Raw genomic sequence first — 20551 nt, forward strand, 5'->3', positions numbered from 1 at the left:
TGTTTGGGATCATTTCCGGATTATTCAGGAGAGGGGGGGGGTTGTCTGGGGAAAGCAGGATGTGACGTTATAAATTCCACTGTAAAAAATCCCCTGTTTTAAAGCACATGTACACAACTCTAGAATCTTGTTTTACGTCTTCGTTGGTGTCTTCTATGGCATCTGTTTTTCATCCTGACATATTTATATGATTTTCCAGCTATGCAAATGTCTTCAACGTGTCCATTCCACTTGCTGTGAATTTTCCAAACATTTTCTTGGTTCAATTTGCAATGCAGTGTTTAACGGTGTAATGAAGATGAAAACAATTTTAACTTTAGATAAATACAAAATAAGGAGCATATCAATGTGGGACTCTATGGATAAACACTTATACAATCTGATTATGTGTATGTGGTATATTAACTTTTTATGTGACTATGTGTTGACTATTCTTTTATTGTAAAACAACTTCCTGGTTTAATAATAATAAAAAAAAAAAAACAGAAAGCACAACAGTTAAAACTAAATGTTTTATATTTTTAATTCAAATCTCATTCATCTTATTTTCCTAGCAAGTCAAGTCTATGTATAAAGAACATTTAAAAGAGACAGAGTTACCAAAACTCTTATATAATAAAATAGTACTATTATAAAACATAAATAAAATATGTAAAATATGATTAAAAAGGTAAAATCTATTGCTTCATTTCATTTATTATAATCTCGTTTTATTTTTTTAATTAAAAATGTTTCTAGGTATAAAGTACATTTAATATATTTAAAAATAAAATGAATAAAACAACATTTTATATAAATATATTTCTAATCCATCTAATATTCATTAAATCATTGTCTTTGCTAAGTGTCCCCCAATTATAATATAACAATAATTTAAATTTAGTGACTATGACCACACACCTGCAGTCTGATGCGGAAGTGCAGTGAGGCGGCATTGCCCCTAATTCCCTTTGTCCCGCCCTCTTCTGCTCAACAGCTCCTCTGATTGGTCCTAACACCAGCCATCGTGCTTCCTATTGGCTGTACGCGTGAGTCTGTCGCTCCGCCATTGGCCGGTTGCTCTCTGAGAAGCCGTCGCCCCGCTCTGCGCCGCCGCCTGGACAGTCTGGAGGAGGGGGGGGGACAGAGCGAAGAAAGAAAGGACAGACAGAGGCTGGAGGGAAGACAAGGAAGGAAGAGAAGGACCCATCTGATGAAAAGAGAGAGGGAAGAAGAGAACGAGAGAGAGACAGAGGGAGGAGAGGAGGGGGGGGAGAGCGGTTTCCTCATCTTCAGCTGCTCGTGCGCGCGGAGGAGCAGGGGGAGAAGTTGTGGGAAAGTAAACAGCTCAGGAGGTTTCCACCATCAGGATGAGTGAGCTGCACCCGGCGGAGTGGTAGAGAACCGGGGTGGTGGGGGGTGCAGGGAGGCTGCAGGGACTGAAGGGGTCACCAGGTGGGAGGAGGGAGAGGGGGAGGGGAGTGGGGGGGTATGCAGCTCCTCTGAGGACACACCACCCAGGACAAGGAGGTGAGATGCGTTCTCTGTGTACTTGTTCTCCTGCAGATACCTTCCCCTATCTCCTTGTCCCCCCCCCCCCCCCCCACACCCCTCAGCATGGTCAGCATGTTGCAGAGACAGCAGCTTTGTGCAGTAGATGTGTGTGTGTGTGTGTGTGTTTGTGTGTGTGGAGATGGGGGGTGTGGGTGTTTTCCTGTTTGCCTCCCTACCAGTGACATAGGGTCCGGTGGAGAAGGTGGAGCAGCAGCAGAGGAGGAGGAGGAGGAGGAGGAGGAGGAGGAGGAGGATGGGGATGGCAGATACCGGTGTGGTCCACTGGCACAGAGTCCACACCATCATGGACGATTGAACCGGCCGGGCCTTGTTGTGATAGCTCCCAGTTCCTGGGACCAGTAAGCACGAGGGGGAGATTTGCCGGCTCATCCCTGACCCACACCTCTGGGCCGGAGGTGGGGGGGGGGGGGGCTGTACTTCACCTCCTCCCCAAAGAAGCCTCCTTCCGGGGACCGTAAAAGAAAGAGGCTCCCTGGTCCCGACCATTCCAGTTGGACGGTTGCTTCCCGCACTACAATGGCCCCTCCCAGGATGGATTTCACGCTGCTGCCGCTATACTGGGCAGAATGGAGAGGGGAGACAAGGGAGGAGAGGCATGGAGAGGGAGGGGGAGGGGGGGGGGAGAGTGAAGGGACCTCTGACCTTGTTGCTCATTTGCATTTGGAGCTGGAGCACTGTTTGTCCCCCACTTGCCGGATGTCCAAGAAACCCTTTGCTTCTCAGAAACTCCATGGACTCACTGTATCAGGGGTCTTCCTCCTCCTCCTCCTCCCCCCCCCCCCCCTTCCTTGGTCACAGTCCCCCACTTCCCAAAGACATTAACAACCCATGCGTGGCCTGGAGCGACCACAAAGACTTCTCTATCAATGGGGACCCTCTGCCTTTTTGCTCACACATTAAAACCATTTAACACTCACACGGTGGTACGTCCACATGCCGGGGGGGGGGGGACGTGGTCGTCAAGTGAGGAGTCACATGACAGTGATGACTCACCTGTCGGAGGTTCACCACCGAGCTGTGACATCTCCTGGGGAATGTCAGATAATTGACGAGGAGAAGGAATTTTGGGAACGTCTCTGTTGTCCAAACATGACTTGACTTATATTCTGCTGACAACACACTAGTTTGAGGAATGACACATGTTCTTCACCTGATATCTGGAGCCTGAGTTTAAAGTACTTTGAATTTGTATTGGGCCTTGAAGTTTAGGCTAGGTCCACTCTGCTATGATTTAGTTTTAAGATGCATCACTGTTGCTATCATCGCTAATCCAGAGTTTTTAGTTGCCTGCCCTGTTTTAGCTTGAAACGTGAGGGCTGTGTTGTACTTTGGACGGTTGTTGATGTTTGGAAACTATAGCTTCCCTGATTGGTTCTTATCAGTCCTGATTTGAGTACCGTGGTGAAGGCAAAGTTAATCTCTTAACAGTTCTTTAAACTCAGAAGTTTATTTCCATTTGTGATTTCTGACTTCTCTCCCTTTATTGAAGGAGCAGCCTCTTTAGCACTGATGCTACTTGAAGATGCACAATCAATGACATAATAACCAAAGGCTAAAACTAGCTGTGAGAATCATAAAGTACTTCGGTCAAACATGGAAGTTCTAACATTCTCCTGAAATTTACTTGTGAGGCTTTATGTGAGAATGTAAACGTCCGAATTAGCTGCCTCTAGTAAAATGTCCAGAAAGTATCTTGAGTGGTCCAACAAGAGAATTCAGAAGGTAGTTGTCCGGAATATTCACAGTGAGATGAAAAAGAGCTGTTCACATATACGTAGAAGACGGAGACAAAGAAGTCGACTTGGAAACACAACACAACACAAGCTGTCAGGGATAAACACAGAATTTCTACGTCATGTCCTGTCTCCTCCCAGGCTCCACCCATAGCCTGAATCTTCCTGTTGTTTTGAACACGTGTGTCTCCGACTATCTCCCGCTGTTGATCGTCATATATGAAAGACAAATGTCCAGATAAATTGGGGCTCTGGAAATAACTTGAGTTCATGTTTGACAACTTTTTTAGCGTGTAATGACAGCTCAGGCCAGAAACCCTAATAGTCAGCAGCTGTGACAGAGTTGTTGTGAGTCTGTGTGTGTCGTCATAGCAGAGATTGGTCCTGGAAACACTTCCCATTGTGAGAACTACAGTGGTGAGGACTGTGTCAGTTGTTTTCACGTCTGTCTAGGGAGGGATTTAGTCTACAACCTTGTTATATAGAGTCGTGAAACTTTAGAGGTGTGCCGGGTTTGACAGTGGGTGTGGTCCTACCCTAGAGTTGTGAGTACTTGTGTAATATTCTCAGAAGTCTGCGTCAGGTTTAGTTCCACTTTATGTGCCTGTGTGTTCCCAGGTGCACCGGTGTTGTAAGATCAGGCTGGAGGAGGTTTTACTCCGAGGTAAACTCCTGGAGCTCCGACTCGGAAAACAATGAAAAAGCTTTAACGCCTGAGTCGTAGCTTTTACAGTTTTTTAAATGCGGACAAGGGACAAGTCACAAGATCACATCATTCAGCTACAGGTGGTGAAATCATGCAGGAGCTGAGTTATGAGCTGAGGCCGGTCTGCCATGAGGTGGATTTAAAAGGCACAGAAGCACAGTGAGTTTGTTCAGCTTCCTATTAAAACAATGAGCAGGACAAAAAGCTGCATATTCTGAAGACTGAAGTGTGGTGTGTAATAAAGGGGACGTCTCCGGATTCCTCCAGTGAAGTGGAGTTCATGTGATGTCATGAGGATTGCTCACCTTGGGAAAACAGCCGCGTGGCTTTGGACAAGCTGTGTCAGGTCTGGGAGAATTATGATCATGTGACGACTCGGCTCGGAACCTGGAAGTGTGAGGTTGGAGAGGCCATGAATCATGCTCAGGGAGTCTGACTGTTTTTAAAGTCGAGACAAAATCAACACAAAGTGATTTCTTCGAGGCTAAATGCTGTTTGTGCGACTGCTTTGACATGTGCGACTTCAGGGGGTATTGTGCGATAATTCCAGGATTTTTAATGTGACAATTGTGGGATTTAAACGTGATTTGTTCTGGGATTTTAATACGATAACTCTGAAGTCCCATTGTGATGATTCTAGGGATGTGTTGGTCAGTTTACTCTGTGACTTCTTCAGTGGATTTATGGACAGTTGTGTGTGACGGACATGTCCTTGTGAAGTGTGAGTCTCACTGATTCCCAGAAAGTGTGCGTTCAGATTTAACCGTGTTGTGTTTCTGTGAAGGACTCTGATGCTTCTCGTGTTAACTGTGGCAGTCAGAGGCCCTAAGGGTTTTTTAAAGTCCCCTTAGTGTCTTTCTGAGCTGTTTCACAACCACTGCTGCAGCTCTGACTCTGATAAGTGCCGACTCAGCAAAGTCAATCACCCAAAACTGTAGCAACCAACATCCGGTGTGCTTTTTCAAACAACACACACACCTGTCCCTTTCCACCTGTCTTCCACTCGTGTCTCGTCTTTCACCCTGTCATTGCCTGATGGTTGTCCCTCCGTCCCCCTCCCTGTGACTCTCTCGTGTCGTCCCCAGGGACGCAGGCCTCTCGGTTTGCATTGAAAGAAGTGTAGGACCCTTTGTTTTGGGAACTTGACCCACACTATAGGAACTGAAAGTCAGGAGCTGCTGTTTGGTTTTGACCGTTCCTCTTTCTGATGGAGATGAAGAAGGGAAGAGACTTCGTTGACTGGAATTTGAAATCCAGAAAATCCAGATAACACAGATCCATAAAAAGCTCATGAATTGAATTGTCCGGCAGCGATCTACAACCCAGTGAAGCCTCTGGAGACAGAACACTGGGATGTACCTCCACCAAGGCCCAATTATACAACTCGTGGTTTTCTACTTCTTACTGTGGAAGTATAAAGGAAGTGGTCTGGCAACTTAAATGATTCATTTTTCATAAAACAAATGAAAATAGGGTGGAAAATATACAAACAGACCCTGGTGACCCTCTCAGTGGAGGTTATACTGGTCACTGTGTTGCTGGAGTTAATATCTTTCACAGGACATATTCTGAAGAAGTGTGTTCCTGAATTTATTATTCACATGAATGACTAATCTGGACGTAGATTTATGTCTATTCATTCTTCTTGATAAACAAAAGCCTTGTCTGGTCGACCCATTCAGGACATTCCTATCTCTGTGCAGTATTTGCACAGTATACATCCAGACCAGTAAACTGGTATTCTGTGAGCAGATGGGCAGTGGAGGCGGCTCCCACCGTGTCCTTGACAAAATGCGACAGCAGCAGCACATCACTGCTGCTGTGGAGCCTCATCACCGGAGCCCTCCTCTGCAGCAGAGGGCAAGTGAAGGCCACCCCGGCTCCTGAATGAACCATACACCCCCGAATGTCTTAACTGTGGCAACATGACAGCTAACCTGTGGGGAAAACAGGAATCAACTCAAATATGCATAGATAAACCTCTTATCATGTTGTGTTCACAGTGTGATATTATATTCAGCATGGCCCTTGGCACCCAGTCTTCCATTTAAAGTTGAGATTTTAAAAACATCCATGCCTGTCATGATATATTATGCAATAGGCTTAAGGTTCTCCATGTGTTCAGGGATCTTTTGGTGAGGTAACGGGATGTTAAAGCAAATCCACGAAATCCTCCAACGCCTGTGAACAGCCTCCCACTCAGATTGTTCTGCCTTGTGACAGCCAAAGAGAGACGTGTTCCGTCTGTCCTCGAGGAGACGTTTGTGCTTCCTAAATTGGCCGTATCTCTTCGTGGGAAATCCTCAGGGAAGCCGAAGAGAGGCCGGGCGCCAGAAGGGGAATCATCCCCGGCCTGGCACTGTTTGTTGTTGTCAGTGCTCCACCACTCGCTCATTGTCCGTGGAGTGTTTGTCTGCCATTTTCTTGTCAAAGCAAAAAACTCTAAAGTAGGGTCTCTCTCTCAGTGACTTTCTGTGAGATTACCCAATGGTGTTTATTCAGTCAGCACCAGCTGCTGCTCTCCTCCTTTGTCTATTGATACAACCCTCTGCCACTGACCAATGGCTGCAGGGTTTGTCCGCAGTCGGTGTAAATCAGTGGCCAGGACTCAATGTGCTGCCCAGAAGATTCACAGAGTCCTCACTGAGAAAAGTTTGGATTCAGCCACTGGTCTGGTAACTTTCTCTCTCTTCAAAGCAAAGTACACATCCGTCCAGCTCAGCGAATCAAGTCGGGAGCTGATCTGGAATCGGGGAAACCAGGTCTTCGAATCTCCGTTTGTAGCTACACCCAAAACGAGACGTGATGCAATGTTCGATGCTGTGAGTCGGCGAATGTGTGGCCCCCATGAGAGTGTACACATTCCTCACTTTCCTCCACTCATTACCACGTTGGGTACACAGCGGGAGGGTTTTTACAGAGCTCTATGTAGGTCAGGGACAGGGTGTGTGTAGGAGTTGGTTTCATCTCCTCATTCTGTGATGTATCTCATTTTCCCCTCAAGAATAGCTCTCACCCGGCGCCACTCCCGGGGCTCTTTGTTTCTCTAAGCTGCAGTCTGTTTGATGACTTGTCCAAATGCCTCGCGTTCAAAAGGAAAAGTTGCTGAGAACTACCTGTCGTTCTGATGCCCGGGAGGGGGGGGGGGGTTAAACAGAGAGCTTTTTGGCCCTGGAGGGTTTTAAGCATTTCTTTGAGCCACAAGCTGTTTGTTTTAACAGTGTGAAACGATCAATCACATCTTTAAGACCTCAGGGTGCTCTTGATTAGTCCATTCATTTCAATCCTGTGAATATTGAAGAGTGTTTGTTGAGTCAGCGTGGCTTTCTTCTGTGGAAACACAGGAACAATGTCTTTTCAATCAAACCTCACATTGTAGTTTTTCAAAGAGAAAGCTGTTTTTCTTCTCTGTTAAATCCTCCAGTCTTCCACCGATTGGAGTTTGCATGTCGCAGTAGACCGAGCAGCCACGGCCCAAACGACCTGTGAGCTAATCAGTGCTGCAGTGACGAATGCAGAAACAATGCCTGCCGAGGCCGAGCAGAAGTTTTCACTCCACAAGAGAGTCATTGTTAATTCCACCAGCGAGTGGGACGACTGGAGAAACTCTTGTTTGTGGTGCAGAGGCGGTAACTGGGTCCAAAGGCTGCACTGGCATATTGTCCCCTGTAAAACAAGCAGAGAACTCATTCAGACAGATTTATTTCTTTACTACTGTTATTTAAAGACTTCTTAAGCACATTTGGTGGTAATTAAAGATTCAGAAGCAAGCAGCAGTAAAAGATAACGGGAGCCATGACTTCGTGACAGCTCCTGTATCCAGGTTAAACAAGAAGTGCTGACGAGGAATTTTACAATCCGCAAGCAGCACGTTTCAGGGACGTCTTCCCACACAGCCGAACCTGTGTTCTGTCGCCCCCCCCCATCCCCCCCACTCCCCCATCGGATCCATGCTGTCATTTCCCTAAAGGAGCCCGACAACCCCCCCCCGCCCCCCCTACCAGGCCCCCGACAATGTTCCAGCGCTGGAAGGAGTTCAGTGCTGATCAAAATGCAAAGCAGATTCAGCAGGGTGCTGGAATGCTACACCACCATGTTCAGGAAGAGAAGCACTCACGTCATAGAACACCCCCCCCCCCCCTCTCACCCCCCGCGTTCTACGAAATATGGAAAGAGCTGCAGCAGTTTAATACCTCCAGGGCACATGTGTGGTGGAAGAAATCGCTGTTTTATTATGAAAATATGCTAAGAACAAATCAGCGCTCCATGGTGACGGATGATGACATGCTCTTTTGTTCGAAGAACGATTGCATCACCATTCTGAATAATCTGTGTTTTCAATCATTACACGACAACATTGATCAATTCTGATTGTTTTTTAAGAAATATGGTTCCTGGCAGTTGAACCTGTTTTCATCGATGAGACGAGGTGAGAGGAGAGTCTCGGATCACTGAGGTCAGAAATGTTTGGTGACTGTGAGTGTCTCCTTTAATCTGCCACTAAGCCACCTCAGACCCCCCCCCCCCCCCCCCCCCCCCCCCACACACACACTCCTCAGATTTAACTCACAGTCCTTCTTCTGGCCATATGTCATGTTTGTAGTTGTCGGATTGTACTGTGCTTCTCTCTCAGTGCAGCCTGAGTGTGGTTATTGTTGATTTATTCAGGTCGTTTATGCCAAAGTGTCTGAATACGTTGTTCAACTTAGGTTGTGTTTGTGCACTTTACAGAGAAACAGCCCCACAATCTGCTGTGTACTGATGTAGGCTGAGGATTTAAGTCTGATATTTTGTTGTGAACACACTGTAGGTTCAACAGTTCACTTCAGTTCGGAGAGAAATGCTGATTTTCTAACTTGAAGGTATTTTAAATACCAGTGTTTTTGTCGAGCAGCTACTGTATGGTGTGTGTTTTTTAAAGATCAGCATCCATTTCAGTCCTGCAGCTAATTTCCATTTTTAGCTTTGTCCAAATCAATCTTTTTATGTAAGGGGGGGGAGTTAAAACAAACTTTATGTCCCATTAGAAGCAATAACTCCAGGGTTCGAGTTGAGTGGAGGAGAGTGTTTGCATTTTTGGGCTTTTGATTTGTGTTAGAAGACACGTTGAGGGGATGTGAACCTGTAAATACAAACTTGAGAATTACAAACTTAAGACAAACAGACTTGTGATCATGTGTAATCATTCAATCTTATTTGATTTATGAACATTTGTTGCTTTGTATTATAATGAGTGCTCCATTGTATTGCTTGATTTTAATGATGTATTTTAATCATGGGTTATTATTGAATGTAATGTTTTAGTCATGGATTAATTACTTTTTTATTCTAGTATTCACAGGTTTGTTGTGCTGTAAGTTTGGATGATGTGTATAATGCACCTGGGATATCCATAGATAATAGTAATTATATAAGAAGGGTGATTTACATGATTGTGTCTGTTGATTAATGAGCAATGTCTATCAAATATGATAAATGTAAATCTTTAATAATCTCTGATTACCGTTCCCTCATAGTGTTAAGGAGCTTCATCTTTTTCAGTAAAAATGTGGCACAGGTGTGGTCTTAAAATACAAAGTGATGGGCAGCAATATTTACACGTGAATGTTTTCTCACCTTTTCAGGAATTATGTCGACCGTGATGTCTCAGCCACGTCCAAAGGAGGATGAGGAGGAGGAAGAGGAGGAGCAGGGGGAAGAGTTTGTGTTTGATGACAGCACAGATGAGGAGAAACCGGAGGAGGACAGTAAAGGGATCAGATTGGACTGTGTCAGTTCCGTCCAGGTGTCAAAGAAGAAGGAGGATAGCGGCACATCAGGAAACGTATCACAGACAATAACAGACGGTACTAAACTCCCTGAGACTTCGCCCCCTGCTGGACAGGAGGGCATCTCCACCGAGGTCAAGGCATCACTTTCCCCTGCAGGTAAAACATTTTCAGGAATAATAATGTTGTTTAAAACTGGTTCTGAATTGATTTAGTTTTTTTCAGACAACCTTGACAGAGGCAGTGGGAGACAAGTTTTTTTCAAGTGCACCAAACCCATATGGTTCGATTTAAAACTTCCTTGAAGTAAAAGTATGATTTGCATCAAAATACACTTTTGGTGAAGAACTTACTTGAGAAATTCTCATCAAGTCCTGGAAAAAAGTAATGAGTCATTTCCTCTAATGTTCGGCCCTAATATACAAATTCTCTTTCGGTGCAGCAGATATTTTAAATGGGGATATATCTTTAATTATTTGTGCAGATTTTAGTCGAAAATTAGTTTTTAAACTTTTCAGTATTGCAAAGATGGATAGTAAAATAAATTAAGTAGGTTCAGTCCCTCTCTATCATTCTATTATTACTGTACAACCCCCCAAACATAATTCTGTTATAACTTTTATGTTATAAACTTCACATGACTCGTCTGCTGCAGCCGTAGAAACTAAAAATAAGAAGTTGTTTTAAGAAGATGCCAATGAACAGTTTGGACGTCAGCTACTGACATTAATCCTGTTTTTTGGCGAAGGCATCAACAGAGCAACACTGAACAGAGGAAGCTTTAGAAGATAAACTGTTTAAATACTATAAACTGAAAATGAATGAACTAAGAATATCAGTATTAACTTTACTAATAAGTTATCATAATCCAATACTAGTAAAACATAATTTTTATGGTGATATGCCACTGTAAATACAAAATGAATACTGTTTGATGGGTTAGATTGGGTAGCAGGTATTCTATGGTTGTAGCTGGTCAAGGATTGTTTCTATTTTTCGTGTACAATAAATCCTATTTATTAAGCTGATAATATAGTTTGGCTTCAAATGCTTAGAGGAGAAGTAACTCTACTTCTTTGCCAATAAATGTGGCTGAAGTAAGTGACCCCCGCCCCCCCCCCCCCCCCTTCCCTAGAATGTAGTAGAAGTACAAGTAAAATATGAGAAGGCCTAATTAGCACAATAAGTGAAAACACGTGTGGGTGGAATGTGTGTGAAGGGGCTTCACCTTTAACATACAACTAAATGTAGACGGGAGAAAATTCCTCTGAACTTATAATGAAGTAGAAATATAAAGTAGCATAATTTTTACTAATTGGATAGAATAGAATACAACTTGTTCACAAAGGTGAAATATTCTCTTTTACCCATATGGCAAACTGTACCTGTCCTCACTGAGCTGTGCCTACGCTGTTACCTCTTCACTTAAAGTAATCTCATCAATTCACTGTGTGTGTGTGTGTGTGTGTGTGTGTGTGTGTGTGTGTGTGTGTGTGTGTGTGTGTGTGTGTGTGTGTGTGTGTGTGTGTGTGTGTGTGTGTGTGTGTGTGTGTGTGTGTGTGAGAGAGTGTCCTCAGCCAGTTGTGTGTGGTTTTAATCTCAAATTAACAGAGTTCAGTCGCTTCCTGCAGCAGACAGAGCTCAGAGAGCAGAGTTAACTTTCCTTCTCACTGGACGAGGTTTATGTAGATATAAGTACGACATGTTTATGACCAGGCCGGCCAGCGTTGCCCGACAACTCCTGGTTCACACAGACACACACACAGACACACACACACAGACACAGAGAGAGATTTAAGGTGCTGGACGAGCTCTTTCGGGCAAAGTGGAGCGATCAGTGTTTAATTAAAAAGCTTTTTTTTTTACCACGTCTGTTTGGTATAATCTGTTAAGTGGGCTGCGGGGGTGCGTAGGGGGAATTCTGGGCATTTATAACAGTTTGTGGTTGGAGGTCTGTTATGTAATTGAGGGCTGCGAGCCCCCCCCACCCCTCACCAGATGACATGAGTTTGCATGGTGCGAGCTAAAGGAAATCGATAATGGCATTTGTTTAACAGCACCTTCGCTGTACGCACCTTTGCTTTGACAACACAGCACGAGCAGGCAAGATCAGTTTGAAGTTGTGTTTACTCTGCAGCACCTCGTTCATTATCTCACACTCAGGGGTATTTACACACCGGGAAGTCGGAACCAGAGTACAAACAAGGGTTCATTTGTCATGTTGTTTATATTTGTCAGTTTGGGCTTCACATTGTAATTTAGGGAGAACGTTCAAGACTTTTCCATGACACACATCTACATACTTGACATTCATTGGTTGTGTCTGACGTGAGCATGTTGCCTCTTCAATGTGAAGAAGTCTTACGGTTTGTCAGATTCATTACTATCAGCAAACTGAGCATCTTCGTCATTCAAATATATCATTGGAGGAGAAGACTGGAAGCAAAGTCTTCTACTGATAAATGCTCCATCAAAATCCCCCAATTTAGCGGAATGTCTGAACTTTGCAAAAATGCATTTTCTCAACAAAGTTCACGAGGATCAAGACCATATCTTTAGGTCAGACGGGGGGGGGGGGGGGGGGCATTCAAAACAGGTCATGCTGAGGAGGGCTGTTTTAGACAGGGTAAAAAGGTGCTGTTTTAAATGATCCTTGTGGTAATTTGACCAAAATATTTTACAGATATTTCATTAAGACCCCAAGGAACCTTATCAACTTTTGGTAAAATGGGCTTATGTCTCCTTTACATAAAGTTTTGTTAAACTAAAGATTGTTTCATATACTAGATTGAATTTGTGCTCATTAAAAGATAAGAGTTATAAAGGGCTGAAATAATTTAAAATAGCGCTTTTTAAATAATGATTTAATTATTTTCCTGACACAAAAGGGTGAATGAATAACAACAAACACAAAATAAACAAATATCTGTATCGGCTATCGGCTAGATTGTTGTTTTAAACATCGGTATTGGCCAAGAATTTCAATATCGGTGCATCCCTACTTTAAACGTACAAAAATATCCAAGAAACACAACATGCCTCCATACTGCTCCTTTGGAGTCATCTAAGAGTCCATAAGACATTCACATACAACTTGAAACAAGGTCATTTACACCATGTGTTTATCCTAAATGTCCTCTGATGTCCTAAAAGTGTTTATAGGACTCAAACACTTCTCCATCGGTATAGAGGTGAGTAGATAATGTGAACTATTGCTTTAAATAAAAAGGTCAGAAGGACCGGACCAGACAAAGTTAGTCAGCAGATGAATCATCCTCAAACTTCTTTCCTACACGTGAGGGTAAATTTCTTTTTTTGTCGTTGCATTGGTCATTTTTCCAATATGTACTCTCTTTTCTTTGGAACAATTTGTCTCACTGCTGTTTCCCTTCTTTCCAACAGATGCTCCGGTTAGTGAGTCACCCAGCCGGTAAGTTGCCTCTGATTCCTCTCTTCATTGTGGGGGGGAGAAGCACTAAAGGGCGGTGGAGGAAGTAGACTCCGGGCGACGCCACATCAGTGTCATGTCATTACGTCTGAGATAATGTCAGCGGGTGTGTGAGACACAGGGATGTTACCCTACGTGTGTTTGTACAACATGGAGACGCCAGATGGTTCCTTCCACCCGCAGCTAGAAGGGGTAACGTCAAGTATGAAGTGATGCTGCTGCTCCAGTTCCAGGGGGAAATCACAGCTCTGCCTTATTCATGATGATGCATTTACAGAAAGATAAGATGAGTCTTGTTTATTCACCATCCCTAAGTTTGTTCTGCTTCCTCCCAGTACAGTGGAGGGAGATGGGAACTCATTGCATTGGAATTCACTGTCCTTAAATTCATGTCAAGTGGCTGAGCTGCACAGACTTGTCATAACTTGCTTGTTCCAGCCTGATTTATGATGAGCTGTGCAATTGTGAGATCTGATCATCATAATCATCAAACAAGGTTCTTACATGACTGCCTCTTCCATCTGGTGTTCGGGAAAAGTTTCACTCTCAAACATGTGAATGAGAAGAGTAGAAAGAACAATTTATCACTAAGATTCAAACCTTCTAAAATCAGCAAACAAAAAACAAACAAACAGAGGCACTATATAAAAACTGAGATAAGATTCACTTGGAAACAATCCTAATATTACTTCTTGTTTCTGGAAGGACTTGCGTTGATTTACCCATTTCACTGATTTGAGAAGCATATTAATTAATTCAACCATCATTATAATCTGGAGGCTGCACAAGTTAAAAGACCTGCCCCCCCCGTCTGGCTGTTTCACTCACTCTCCTGTCAGCGAGGGGACAAATGACACCTCTATATATTACATTATAGTTCTTTAACTCTACACTTAGCACACAGAGTCTGGTGACCTACACATGATTCCACTTGACCTCAGCCTGTGCAGAGTAACCGAACCCACCTGGTGGATTTTTCCCAGAAGCCACTGCACATAACAGGGAACATGAAACACACTGAACTAACTGCCACTGGGGCGGATCTGTAGCATTTGTGGAATTTGAAGTAGTGTTTCTTCCACATGCACACATGGAAACATTAGAATCCAATTGATAAATAAAAGGTTTCCCTCGTAACAAGGTTCTTTCACTTGATTGGTTGATTTTTAGTAAGAAAATTACTGAGTAATTGCAAATCACCATATTAGTAGATTCAGTTTTATTAAAGTACAATTAAACTTCAATATCCTCTTTGCTATACTTTCACAATCTGGAAAGTGGTGGAATATTAAACCTCAACACCTGCATCAAAATGGTGGACTGGAAAGGATGAGGTGTTTTTTTGCCATTATTTGGTTAAACCCACATTTTAATTGGTTATTAAAACAATCCAGTACTTGTTTACTGTGTTTGACATTCATCAATATCACTTATATATTATTTATAGTATTGACATTGTACAGGTTGGTGCAGATTCACTCTGTTGTACTTTGGAGATTGATGGACGTGTGTGAGCTGGTTTGAAAGTTTATTGGTAAAGTGAAGTGAATCCTACTCTCAATATTCAGTGAACTGCAATCTCCACATGTACGTATTAAACGTGGGATGAGGAGCTGCAGGTGTGAAGTGAATCTGCTGATGGAGTCACACAACATCCTTCACTCAATCAAAAAAGGCTTCAAGGTCTCAGCACAGGAAACGATAATGAGATATTTTATTGATTCCTCAGGGGCAGCCGTCTTTTCTCCTGCCCGGGGAGCACAGGGAGGTTTGCCATCTTATTTAATGACTCAGACCATCGCAATCTCATTAGTCAGTGTAAAACAAAATGAAATAAACACTGTGTGGTTTATAGCTGCAAAGCTTCTACCACATTCATACCAGAGGAAGGGAAGACGCCCCAACTTCTGTTCTGAAGGCCTCGGAAAAATAGATTATAGTAATTAAGAAATCTGAGGTTTAATTGTTAAGTAATTATTCAACTTTTGTAATATCGTAAAAGACAAAGTTTCGGGGGCAGAGACGTCTCAGATAAACACGTTAACGGAAAACAGAAACACAACCACGATGGATGTTGACATTGAGAGAAGCTGAGTCACTGCAGCAGAGTGAACCTTCGATTGTTAAATCCTGGAAAAAGCAGTTGTGGCTTTAAATGTGTTGCTTGTCTATCTGAGTTGTTGCCGTTCAGGTGGTTGGACCCGAGTAGGAAGAACAAGCAAAGCCAGGAGGTTGTGTGGTTGCGTTTCCGTTGTGTTGTCACATCTTCCTCCTCTTCCCGGACTGGTTCCATTCGCAAGAACTCATTGGTATTGGAATCACCCCCCCCCCCCCAGCCTCGGTGTCCTGCGTGTTGAAGCCATCCAGGGGCCCTGGTTTTCGGGGAGGCCCCCCCTCCCCCACCTGTGCTTCTAGGAAGTGTGCTGAGAAACCTCTGCTGACAGTCGACTGTGGAGGTTGGATTCCTGTGGGCTTTCCTGTGCTGAAAAGAGACGCTTGTATTTGTGCACAGGTGTGAGCGTGTGTGTGTGTGTGTTGCAGCTATGTGCATGGACGACTGCACATTGTGTGTGTGTGTGTGTGTGTGTGATGGAGTCACAGTGAGGTCTTGGCAATTTCTCATCCAGGGACATTTCTGCTGAGTGCACGTTTCTCTATCAATAGCAGTTTCCAGCATTAAGGTGTGAGGCCCATCAGCACATCTGCAGATTTAAAATATCTCCACAGAAATGACTTTGGGAAAGTCCTTTCAGAAACGTGTCTGTTCGGCTCGTGGGGGGGGGGGGGGCAGCATTTCCCCCCCAAAACGCTCCAGTGTTTGATGCCAACGTTTACTTGTGGCTTCCCACTTCGCCCCTTGACCGATAGTTTTCATTAGACGCACAACATGGAGGAGATGGACACAAGAAGGAACCAGGACAACGTGGCGTGTTGTGTATGTGTCTTGTTTCATTTACAGAGTGAGAGTAGAACGAGTTTCTTTGTTGGACGTCACCTTTCTGAACCTTTTGCATCCTTGGAGAACTTTACACATTTGCCCCGGCAAGAATCCTCAACTACTGAAGCTTACAGGACTCAGTTACAGGGCTCCTACGGTCAAGGAAAACCTGGAAAAGTCATGGAATTTTAAAATGTGTTTTTCCAGGCCTGGAAAAGTCATGGAAAAAAAAAAAAACACCAAAAGTTTTGAGAAAAGTCATGGAAATGTGTTATATTCATATTTTCATGTCGTTCATTTACACTGTGATTTAAATAATTCATATGCTTTTAAAGAAATACTCTAATAATATAAGCAGGCATACTTGGGTTTATGTCGTTTAAAGTTTACTGTATGCCTTGGAATTCTCAGTGTTAGTTTAAATACTACATTGAAAAGTCATGGAAATCCATTGGTCAAAATATGTATGAGCATTAATATTTCATACGTGAGGACCCACCTCACCATGTTGCACTCCTTGGGTCAGGCGTACTGTGAAGGCAAAAAAAACACAGTTATGCTGTATAAGCATAAAACACACAAATATAAAGAGAAAACATGAAGCAAAGGCGTATATTAGCTCTGTCTTATTTCAGTTGTGCAGACCAATGTCGGGGGGGGGGGGGCTGACGCTGCATCATGGGAACGGTTTCACTCTGTGTTTACTCTGGGAGATTTATGACCTGAGGACAAACAGAGCTCCATCAGTATGGTCAGCACAATGTCTGGCAGCTATGCCCAGGAGACACCAGGGGGCAGACCAGGTGGACCCATGTCCCACTGCACTGCCCTGGTGCAGTTACTGGGAGGAATGGTGAACAGCGCGAGATCTGCATTCAGGCCGCTTTCCACCGGAGGCACAGAGACGTTGTGAAGAGATGCACAGAGACACACTGCACGGCTCAAATCACTCACAACCTGACGTGAGCGCACACAACCAGGGAGGGACTGTTGTCTCGACTCCACGTTGTCCCACACAGAACATTTTAATGATGAGGGAGCGGCCTGTTGTCAGACACGTGTTGACACATCGCTCTTTATTGTGTCTTCATGTGGGCGCAGATCGTTCTCCAGCCGACTTTATTGAGACGAATGAGGCAGCATCATAGAGAGAGAACGCAGCAGAGTGAAGCTCGGCGGCTCGATTCCGCTGCAGAACCCAATGGCCGCTATCAGCACCTGTGATATCAGTCAGTGTGGAAAGATATTTATGAATCTCACCCATCAGTATTCTGTCTGTGGTTGAAAACAAAAGGTGCAAGACGCCTGCTGTTGTTTTTTAATCCTCTTCCGCTCGGGGCTCGCTCTCCTCTCTCTCTCCTCTCTCTCTCCTCTCTCTCTCTCTAACACCAACTCACCTGCTGCTGTATCGTACAGAAAGTATTGAAGCAGATTTATGCAAAACCCACTGCACTGAATACCCAGTTGGAACAAAGTGAGAAAGATTTAGCAAAATAATCAAAAAAAGAAGAACTTAGATTTCACTTTGACTGAAGTTTCTAGACCGAATGCGATGGTACTTGAATTTGAGCTGAGGTGGTTACTGTTAATCATTTCCTCCGGGGGGGGGGAGATCTTGTGCATTGCAGGAACTCCCAGTAAAGGTCATAAACCCGACCTCCTCAATGACATCACAGTGGACATTGGAACAACCCCAAACAAACAACCCGTCAAATTAGTTTTTCTCAAATATGGTTTAGGTCATTCTTATCACACAGATGTTTGTCCGCGTGTTCCCGCAATTTTTTTATTTGTTATTAGAAACTATGAAAACAGGAGGAAAACATCATGATTGACAGGTGAGGCCGACTTGTGATTGGTTGACGTGTAGTAGCAGAACCTTGATATCACAGCTCCACACCCTGATTGCTGCTGCTTAGACTCTAAATGGCTTAATTTGTATTTTTCATTTTTGCACCATGGAAGGAAGATGAGACAAATTGTCCATCTTTAAAAAACAGAATATGGTCTTGAATACTATTTCTATTTGAGAAAACAAATCACAACAAAATGTCTGTGAAGGCTTTGGACAAGGAAATATAATAGTTTACTTTTAATTCCACTTTATTGAAAAGTTTGTTTTCTCCTGCACGTGGTGTTTATCTTTCTCTCGCCCGTCACTCGGCTGCTGAGGTGTTTAGCAGAGGGACGGATTTAATTAGTGTAAATGTGTCTCTCCTACACGATGGATCCTGTCACATTATTAGTCATGTGTGGGAGGACAGTCCCTCTCCGGCAGCGTCAACACAGGCCATGAGATAGCTGTGTCAACACTCTTTCCCCTGTCTGTTTTTAATTGCCGGTTCAGGACATGTTTTCACACACAAAGCCACGGGTGATTATCGTAAGCCGCAGGCCTGACAGATAGAGACTCCTCTGAGCTCGAGGGCAAATCAAGTAACGAGCAGGAGGTGTGAGGCTTTGTAGAAGTTGTGGATCAGCTCCGCTCATCCCACGTCCGGCTGAAGGTGTCACTTTTATCACCAAAATAACAGAAAGCAGAAATAGTCATAAATAATAATAATGAAAAATGTAATTCTGAATAATTCACTAATATCAGTTTGGCTCCAGGTTCCGTGTGGGTGGAAAGTTTCAGGACTTAAAAAAAAACAACCTGTGAAGCCTACGTAGGAAAACCAGCAACAAATAAAAGATGAAAGTCCTCAAGGAACCTGTGTTTATGAATTTGTGTCTGACTGCACAACTGCATAAAATACACAAAATAGTAGATTTAATGTTCCAGGTACATTTCATCTAAGTGCAGTGGGTCACATGCAAAATGGTGAAAAGGTGAAGAAAAGGCCCAACCTCATGTAAATCCATCTGAAAGGCTTCATCCTCACTTTGAATAGGATCCAATAAGTTCATATAAGCAAGGTCGTTTACATTCATCTTTCAACTTATTCCACAAATCTCTGTGCCTGTGTGTATCTCGAGTACCCTTCATCTTATCAGCTTCACATTCACACCTACATTCAATATTAATAGACTTTGACGACTGGCTCTGTTGTAGCAGTGGCTCCTGGGACATTTCAGATCACAGCACATTCACGACAACAGGAACTGATTTCTCCACTTTGGGGTTTTTACTGAGTCGAGCTTCATTAAACTTCAGGAGAATGGATCTTTGTGCAGCTTCGTGGTTCTGTGCAGCAGCAGCAGGTCTTTATCTGCTGTGGCTCAGTTACTGCAGGTCACTTTTACAGATTCAGAAACCAGTCAGGTGGAGAACAAGCACTAGTGTGAATATCAAAGAGGATATGAAGGAATTTACAAGATGATTTAACTTGTTCATCGACCAAACTGACACAAAAATATGGTTAATTGGCTCAAACCCCCTTTAAGATTTAATTGAAATCTATTAATTGGTTTCATTAATTGGTTACATGGCTACTTGGAGTTTAAAAAGCATCTGTCAGAATGGAGATACCTCACAAACATGCTGATAATCTGACAGCAGCAGGATGTGCCCTGTCAGGAGTTAGGGAGTGTGCGTCTGGATGCTTGGATAGCAGCAAACTACTCCCCCCCAGCCAACTACCTCCCTCTCCTCTCCCTGAAATCAACTTGTAACAAGGTGGTTTAACTGTGCTAATGTTTTGGAACCTTCCAGGGCCGCGGCAGCAGCAGCAGCAGCAGAGCAGCCCAGCACCCGGGCTCCCTGTGTGGGGCCGGCGCTCCCGGTGCTTCCTGTGCCTCCATCGGCTGCGGTGAAGCCGGCTGACTCAGCAGAGCGCGGCGGGGGGGGGCGTGGAGGAAAGCTCCGGCTCCAGGGACGCCTCCGAAGGTACAGAACTAAATTATATTGACAGGGAAGTGATGCACCTTTCTATTGGAGATCAAGGGTTCAATTTCAGAGCAGAAAGATTAGACCTAAGCTTGCCTTGGGATTCAGGCTCATTCCACCAATGTATTACAGTGTGCACATCACAGGCAGATCCAATAGAAAAGCAGCAGGGCCTCCAGAGCTGCGTAAACAGCTCTGTGGACTACACTGTAATGACACCGGCAATATAACCTGTGCAGCAGGATTCTGTTAGTGCTGCACATCGCATCTCTTGACCTTGATCAGAGGCGACAAGAACAGCATATTACAGACTCACAGCCACCTGAGGGCTCATTGATTCCTCCGGTGGTCAGACGCACACATGTACACACACATGCAGACACACACACACACACGTGCACACAAATCGACACAGTACACACTGGCTCACACGCACACGTTCTCTGCCATGATTTGATTCCCACACAGACATGACATGAATCCAATTAATTCGGGATGAGGATCAATAGAGAACCATTTCCATGAGGGAAAATTGCTTTTGGATTTTTGACTCCGTCAGCAGCGCGGCTGTTATTTGA

The 20551-nt window shown here is 44.0% G+C and overlaps 1 protein-coding gene across 1 annotated transcript; it reads left to right on the forward strand.

Moving 5' to 3' along the window:
• The first annotated feature begins 1443 nt into the window (after positions 1 to 1443).
• On the forward strand, positions 1444 to 20310 carry LOC128459754 (nucleolin). Its single transcript, XM_053444607.1, has 5 exons — positions 1444 to 1509; positions 9618 to 9920; positions 13164 to 13191; positions 19800 to 19973; positions 20259 to 20310. The coding sequence occupies exons 2-5, from the start codon at positions 9623 to 9625 to the stop codon at positions 20308 to 20310; spliced, it is 552 nt and encodes a 183-aa protein (XP_053300582.1). The 5' UTR covers positions 1444 to 1509; positions 9618 to 9622.
• Positions 20311 to 20551: the final 241 nt, after the last annotated feature.

Source organism: Pleuronectes platessa, chromosome 2 (assembly GCF_947347685.1).
Source record: "Pleuronectes platessa chromosome 2, fPlePla1.1, whole genome shotgun sequence".
NCBI lineage: Eukaryota > Metazoa > Chordata > Actinopteri > Pleuronectiformes > Pleuronectidae > Pleuronectes > Pleuronectes platessa.

What these genes read in the sequence shown, in the direction of transcription:
- LOC128459754 (XM_053444607.1), top strand. Translation starts at nt 9,623, where the DNA reads ATGTCGACCGTGATGTCTCAGCCACGTCCAAAGGAGGATGAGGAGGAG. An exon ending in GGCATCACTTTCCCCTGCAG is followed by an intron (nt 9,921 to 13,163) that starts GTAAAACATTTT and finishes TCTTTCCAACAG; the next exon opens with ATGCTCCGGTTAGTGAGTCA. An exon ending in GTTAGTGAGTCACCCAGCCG is followed by an intron (nt 13,192 to 19,799) that starts GTAAGTTGCCTC and finishes GGAACCTTCCAG; the next exon opens with GGCCGCGGCAGCAGCAGCAG.